Source organism: Phalaenopsis equestris, unplaced genomic scaffold (assembly GCF_001263595.1).
Source record: "Phalaenopsis equestris unplaced genomic scaffold, ASM126359v1 Scaffold000326, whole genome shotgun sequence".
NCBI lineage: Eukaryota > Viridiplantae > Streptophyta > Magnoliopsida > Asparagales > Orchidaceae > Phalaenopsis > Phalaenopsis equestris.
In genome coordinates this window covers 385,967-394,341 of record NW_018164768.1, presented here as the reverse complement: position 1 = coordinate 394,341, position 8,375 = coordinate 385,967, and the positions used below count along the sequence as shown (strand labels likewise).

Below are 8,375 nucleotides of genomic sequence, written 5' to 3'. Positions count from 1 at the left end.
GTCATTGAACCGCAAGTGTGTGACTGTTATCGTTTGACTATTACTCGTCAACCACCATCATTGATCTCCATCATCGAACTATCTCCCGATCATTGTGCCCTGACCCTCATCATCAAGTTCTATTACTCCTTTAGAAATATCTATGATAGACCTAGATGACCGAGTCAATGTTTCCAATTTTATAACATCATATTCTCTAATTTTAAGAAAAGATCAAACTACTGTCACCAAAATTACATAATGTGTTATTTCTACTAGGTGAGATATTGGTGTTTATTTTCTTTATGGATATGTTCACATAAAAATTTTGATAGAACTTCTTAAACATTCTCTGATTTATGAATATGCTAAACATTCATTCTTATCAATAAATCACACCCAATGAATGACGGGAGGAGGGAGGGAGAAAGAGGGAGAAAGAGAGAGGGAGAAGAAGAAAAAGAAGAATAAAGAGAGAAAAGAAGAGATTTAAGTCTTGGAACGGTCAATAATATATTTTTGTGTCTTTTCCCCCAAAAAATATTCCCCATTTGCATGTTAATGTTTTGATATTTGTAGTATGTAGGATTTGCATTGTAAAATATAATGTCATTGAAATTCTTTATCTTCGGTTGATTGCTATAACTGTCGAGATATCCTTTACTATGACTGAAATTCTTACTTGTTGAATCTCAATCTCGCTTGCTTCTAGAATGATGAGTCGTTCGTCTAATTCAATCAACTTTTTAATACAATTAGTTGAAACGTTCGCTCTGTGTCGTAATCAACTCTTCGGTAGAAGCCCCATCCAAGACCGCTTAATCAAATTTATCATATTTCGATCATACAATATTATTAATATTTCGATGCTACCTGTCATAAAACCCCTCCAAAAATTATCTTCTTTAAATCACAACTTTTTCTTATGTGATGTTTTAAAATTATATGAAGTGCAAATAATTAGTGCTTGTATTTATTTATATTACTATTATTTTATTTTTTTGTATTTTACCTAGAACTTTCAAGGCTGTTAAAGATTCTTGGGTTAGAGTACAAACATTAAGCTCAAACACCCAAGGAATTGGTTGAATAACTACTATATTAGCTGTAAATAAAGCAAAGATTCGACTCTTAAGATGTCATATTACAACACTAACACTTACACCAACCTAAAAAACACCAACTAAACAAATTGACTTCACTCTCTACACCAAAACTTCCCAATACCATTCACCTACTGTATCTCACTCCTATTTAACTTCTTGTTCATATGAATTTTTAAATAAACACCTCTTGTCCAGATCGCTAGCAACACATCCAATCCAAACCCAACAAAGCAAGCAAATGTCATAATAACAAACACGAGCCGATAGCAATGTGCGCCGACACATGTGTTTCCGCCGCCAGGAGTCTCGGTGGCCTCAGCGTCGTAGAGTAAACCGGCGAGAAGGCCGGAGAATAGAAAAGAGCCTAGGGGGAGGTTGAGGATGAGGACATTGTAGATGAGGCCATAGTATTTGAGTCCGAAGAGCTCCGAAGCAGTCGGGACGGAGATGGCAAGGCGGACGCCGTAGCATATGCCGACAACGATGGAGCCAATGTAGAGAGATCCCGGCAAGGCAACGGCCATCACGATATATCCGACAGCCATGAGAATTTGAGAGGCTGCATTCCATAAAGGTCTTGGTGTTCCACTCTTACTGTGATGGAGCATAAGATTGTTAGCATTTGAATCAGAATGATGGAAACAATAAAACATTTGAAGGTTAAAAATAGGAAGTTTTACATACATAGCACTCAATTCTCATGTATTTACATTTCTAACAACTAAATTTCAATATTTACATACATGTTACTTGCCCATACAAGAAAATATGCATTTCTTCATCTAAAAGTTAAAATAGTGTTATGAAAGATGTGGATAATATAAACATAAAAAAGTAAAATTTAGGTTTTACAATTGTAAATATATAAGTGGGTGGTATGTACTTAATACCCCTATGAAAATAGGAAGATTTACAGACATACTACTCAATTCTTATGTATTTACATTCCTAACGGTTGAATTTTATTTTTTACATGTCCCAAGAAAAAACATAGAAAGTTTAAGTATCAGATATGCAAATACATAGAAATTGGGCGGTATTTGTGTAAATGCCCCAAGAAAATATCATGAATAATATAATAAGATTTAATATAGTCAAATTGAGTGGCCAAAAGTATAAAAATTAAAACAAAAAAAAAAAAAAAAAAAAAGGAAAAACCAAAAGAATAAAACAGGGACCTATTACCATCCAGAAACCTATACCATATCTTCCAAAAGTTAGCAGGGTAAACTTTAGAACTTAGGCATAAGCAGCCAAAAAATTTACTCTGGGTGGGCTCAACTTTTGCCCTTTTTTTATAGTTTTCTAATACAGTAATAGCCAGCCAGTTGTTTTATTTTGATGGAAACTGGGATAAGACTACATGTAATAATCTAAAATAAAATATAGGAAAATTGCCACAATGCAATCAAGCTAAAATTTACTTCTTCAATTATCAAGTCTTACCATTACAAAATAAGCAAATATATATATATATATATATATATATATATATATATATATTGAGTGAATCTTATAAAATATATTAAATTTTGATCTCCATAAAAAGGAGTAGCTTCTTTAGGAGGTTCTTTGAGTTAAAGAATTTTGAAAAGAGAGATGGAGATTGAGAGTGATCTAAGGAGAGAGGAGAAAGAAAAGAAGAAGATTCCCCCTATCATTTTCCCTCTTTTTTATACACAAGGGAGAAAATCAATAAAATATTTGAAAAATTACATCTTGTATTTTATGTTCATTTCTTGGTGTCTTGGTGGAAAAACTGTGATGTGAATGTCAGCACATGGGTGAAACGATGTATTCTTAACCACCAAATATTGCTTTTCAAAATGCATTGACGGATGTCCTTATTGGTCATGATGACTTCTTATTAGCAATCACTGCTTCCTCTAATAGTTGGGCTCGTCTAAGTGGGGTAAGTTGTCATTTTAAGAAAGATGAGAGCGAAAGGATAGGCAGGTGGACTACATTCAACCACTTTAGCGGGTGGGCTCGATGCAGCCACTTAGAAAGGTGGGCTCAATTCAACAACATTCACAGGAGGGCTCAATTCAAGAACTTTGACATGTGGTCTCAATTCAATAAGAAAAATTTAAAGAAAATTTTTGCATACTCATATCTGTGCATACAATATATGAACATCTTAAAATGATGTGTTGAGAAAATTAGTTGATATAATTTTCTTTTTTAGGGTGGATAACTATGACATGAGAAATTTTTCAAGATACATATATATACTGAAAATAATTTATAACAAAAGAACACATCAATGAGTTCTTACGCCTACTTTATCGTTTACCCCAATGTAAAAACAACCATCATCTTCGAAAAATATCTCTTGAGAAATTCCTAATTACATTAACTTCATAAATATTTTACTAATGAAAATTAAATTTTATCAATAATAAAATTGTTCTCAACCTCTATCGCTTTTCAAAGAACAAAATATATAAATAAGTAAGCATAAATTACATAATAAAGATAAGAAGGTAATGTTTTTGTGTCATGCATATCTATATTGTGATCTCATCGTCAAAATTTCAATCGTTAAAGTTTTATCTCTAAACAAAAAATCATTTAATTGTGTCCTTAAAATTTACAAAATATAACTCAAACTAAACAAACGCAATTTGCAAATAAATCAAAGAAAAAAAAATAATTTTTTTAATTTTAAAACTTGTATTTTGAATGATCAAATCACTATCTAAAGCTAAGAAATTAATCTGAATAATTTATTAGTTACATTAGTTATATCATCTTATTTGCCCCTAATTAAACTAAATTTAAAATTATGAAGATAATAAAATCAAACCGAATTAAGCCAAATAAAAATAAGCAGAATTATCTTTTAGTTTTCCGTATTGCTCACACCGATTATCATGGCATATTGATGAACTTCTTCTCAACAAAATTCAAATTTTATCTAAAGTTTGTTTGGAATTATTTCTAATTTGTGTTTTTATCTGTATTTAGTGTCTTTTTATGGTGTTTTTAATTTTTAAGTGTTTTAAATACTTTAAAGAAAAAAAGTAGAGTATTAAAAATAGTTCTGAACTATTTAATTAAGAAAAAATATTTCGTCAACGTCCGGACAGCCAACCACCGGCCGCTAAGGTCGCCATACACCTCGTCAACTTGCAAACCTCATCGACGTGCAGACTTCCGGACACAATATTTCGCTAAGGTCGCCATACACCTCGTCAACTTGCAAACGTCATCGACGTGCAGACTTCCGGACACAATATTTCTTTCAGATTTAGTCCCAAAGTTTATAAATTTTTTTAAATAATCTCCATAGAGGAATCTTAGAGCTCTAGAGATTATTTTAACACTGGAAAATATTTTGATAGTCTACCTTTTTTTTTATAAAAAAACTATTGACATCCACTAACTTTTGGTTGCCGGCAAAGCAAAGATTGGGAAAATTTTCATTATATTTCAAATCTATGCCATCATCATTAGTCATCTATCCTAAAAAAGTTTTCAAAATCGTCTTATAACTTCAATCTGATGTCAATATTTAATTTATTTTAATAATAACAATTAATAACTTACGCGATTTAAGTGATTAAAGTTATATATATTCTACTAAAAAATTGATTAGATTCTCTTCACTCTATACCCTGGAGTATTCCCCCCAAGATGCGGATCTTTTTTATGACCCGCCAAAATTTTCAATGCCCAATTGTTAGCTATAAGCCGTCTTCTAAGCATGGAGGGAGGGAGGGAGGGAGGGAGGAATACTTGAGGAAATGCTCTGAGATAGAGCCCGATGCGATGCGGCCGAAGAAGCCCCAGATGCTGATGAGAGAGACGAAGATGGAGACGTCGGAGTAGCCCATGGAGAGACCCATCTGCCCCATATTGTTCATTACAGCCATCCCTGTTCCCACGCCGCAGAGAAACGAGACGAACAATACCCAGAACTCCAATTTCCTCATAGCTTCCCATATAGTATGGTCCTCTCCGATCTCCAATCTCTTCTGAACCTGCTTTCCCCGATCGCCGCACTCTGCCGGTTCCACCGGTAAATTTTTCTCCTCCGTGCTGCTGCTGGTGAGGAGCGGCGCTTGAATCTGACTCTCGGCCACCTCCAGGTCTGAAGTAGCCGCTCGCAGCGAGGATGATCGGGCCTTGAACCAGAGGAACGCCGGCACGATAGCCGGAGCGGCGAGAAGAACGATGAGACCAGCGGAGAAGATCCGAGAGACGACCACTCCGTGATCTCCCGTAAGATCGAAGGCGAGGAGATAAACCGCGATGAGCACCGCCGCCGTGTTGATCCACCAGAAATATCGATTCTCGGTATCATCGCCGGTGTATGTTGACGGCGGAGGAGTCTGACGGAGGAAGATCATAGCGATGGCGCAGATAACAACAGGTATGACGGCTAGCATGAGGATGAAAGAGGCCGGGTCGTCGGTAAAAAGTGCAGAGCAGAGATCGGTGAAGATGGCGGTGCAGTGTTGAGTCCCACGTAGCCCTTGAGTATCCCTGAGACCGGGCCACGATTATGGCCACGATTACGATGAAAATTGCGTATGCACGTCACCAGAACCGCCGTGTTCATCCACGTTGTGCTGTTGCCGCCCATACAGAGGAACACGCACATCTGTAACCGAACCCGAGGTGTTCGATGAATTGCGTAAACCAAAAAAACTGAACAAAAACCAGTTATCACGGTTGACTTACCTGCCAGTAAGGCAGGGGAGGAATGGACTGCCGAACGACGAGCCACTGTGCACCGTATCCGACGAGGCCTTCGAGGGAACCGATGAGGAGGAGGACCGGAGTAGGGAGGCGGTCGGAGGCGAGACCGGCTAGTATACCGAAGGCTTTTCCGATGTCTTTAGCGACGGAGAGGTTGTTGAGCTCCAGTTGGGTGAGACCCATGAGGGTTTTGAGGGCGTCGGAGTAGTTGGAGAAGGTGTAGTTGTTGCCGGAGATGCACTGTACCCAAACCGCTGTCACGAATCCCAGCCATTTTCCCACCTCCGTACTCTGCCATGGTAATGCGCCCATCTCTCTCGATCAAGAATTGCTCGGAGATAGTGGAGAGGTGGGCGGACTTTTATACAAGTGGGAAGTACGGCCACGGTGCATGCCTTTTAATATGAGATTTTGTACCATAAAACAGCCATGGTAATGCGCCCATCTCTCTCGATCAAGAATGGCTCGGAGATAGTGGAGAGGTGCGCGCACTTTTATACAAGTGGGAAGTACGGCCAGGGATGCATGCCTCGTAATATGAGATTTTGTATCATAAAACATTTTTATTTATTCTTTATTTATATAAATATATAATTAATTAGAAAATAAAATATTTGTGTGAGATGTGTTTTTAATGTATTTCCTTGGGGATTTATAATATGCTTAAAGAAAATCGGGGGTATTTTTTGGATAAATTTAAGATTTACATACATGCCACACAATTCTTATGTATTTAAATATCTAACACCTAAAATTTAATTTGTCCATATCGAGGAAAGGGTCAAAACTTAGAATGGTGGCATTTTTTTTTATGTGATATGAAAGATTTGAATGGTATAAATGTAAAAGTCTTAAAATTTAGGTGTGAGATAAGTAAATACATAAGAATTGGGTGGTATGTATGTAAATGTCCCAAATTTAATAGGTTTGATATGCTTAACGTCTCACCTTGAATGAATGAGCCGGCGTGACCGTTGGCGAGTCTATATTGGATTTAATTAGTTTTCCATCGAGGCAAAGGTTCACATCAGCGAATTTACATTACTATGGATGAGTTCTAAGCAAGCTATGTTAACTTCTTTAGATATGAGATTTAGGCCTCAGTTGGGTCGGCTTGTTTTGATGTTGTCTATTTTGGAAAGCATGTCGGAGTGCGTTTGGGGAACTCCATTTGAGCGAACAATGGTTTCTTCATCTGCATGGAAGAGCTCTGTTCCGCGGCTTAAATTCGAATTTATCTCGTTGCTCTCAGCCCAAAAATACGGCCTCACCAAGCCGGAAGGATTGCCAGCGCTAGAGACGTGCCGATAACGGCGGACCTATAAGGCCGGTCATACGAAGGACCACCTTGGTTGGACGCCATGAGACGTGCCGATAACGGCGGACCTATAAGGCCGGTCGTATGGTCGGACGCGATAGCAACCAACTTTTAAAAACACATAATCACCACCAAAATCTTGTCAGTCACCCTTTGACTAGCCACCTCCCCTACGGTTGATCGTACACCCACTTCAACCGGCCAACTCTTAAAAAAACAAAGATTTACATAAACAACACCCAAATCTTCAGAGAGAGCGGACGGAGGTTCAACTGCAAATTTTGTACAAGAGGTATTAGCTCATCCAGCCATCTACGGCTGAAGGTGCATTATTCCCCGCATAGGTGTAAGAGTGGAGTCACTGAGGTTCAATTGAAGATTTACAGAGCATTGAAGCCCATGGCTCGACTCAGTTCACTGCCAGTCGAGATGGTCTTAAAGGGCTTCTCTCCCTCTTGCGTTGAGGTACCTCCACCATTGTGTAGTAGCGACAGAGGAGATACAATCCCTCCTCCTGCTAGCTCCTTTTTTATTGCCTTAGCACCTTCAGTATAGCCCTCGACACTTACGCCCATGCCAAACTCAAGAGTTGTGGCCTCCTGACGTGGGACTTTCAACATTCATCCCTCGAAATTCCCGAATGAATTGACTTGATCAACCGATGAAGGTTCGGGCCTCAACTGTTTCCCTTTCTTAACCTTGTTCTTCTTCGCAAAGACCGAGAACCCGTAGCCCACCTTGGCAAGAATTCTAGGGCACATGGTGATACGGTTCGAACCATCGGCCATGATGCAACACGGTTAACTAGAAAAAATGACGGCAACGGATGTCATGCAAAGTATATGACTTTTTATATAAAGCATGATGGGCATAGAATCCAAATGAAAGTTAATTATTGAATTATGTTTCTTGATTTTAGTGTCATTGATTATTAAAAGGTTTTCATATCTTTATTGTAGCTATCATTATCAATAAGCAATAAAACTTGGGGAACTAATATATGTATATTAGAACTGTCGACACGAATCTCAAAGCAATGGAGCAGTCTGAGATAGTGACCAGATAATCAGGGCGTTATATCAAAAGGGGCACGATCCAGACCTTTCATTCAACAACCAATCACCAGATCGGAGTCTACCGACATAGTACAACAAGAGACTCAATCGATGAAGTATGCATACAATCCTGACTGCCTAAACTCCATATAAGTGCATCCAATCGCAACCAGTCAACCCACCAGCTTTTGCTTCAGTAGACACGATCGC

The 8,375-nt window shown here is 38.1% G+C and overlaps 1 protein-coding gene across 1 annotated transcript; it reads right to left on the bottom strand.

The window, feature by feature from the left end:
- Window positions 1-1,060: 1,060 nt before the first annotated feature.
- On the bottom strand, window positions 1,061-6,157 carry LOC110025745 (protein NUCLEAR FUSION DEFECTIVE 4-like). Its single transcript, XM_020726378.1, is given in 4 exon segments — window positions 1,061-1,679; window positions 4,827-5,545; window positions 5,548-5,694; window positions 5,775-6,157. Coding segments are annotated over 4 exon segments (1,662 nt in total). The 5' UTR covers window positions 6,105-6,157; the 3' UTR covers window positions 1,061-1,213.
- Between the last annotated feature and the right edge of the window lie 2,218 nt (window positions 6,158-8,375).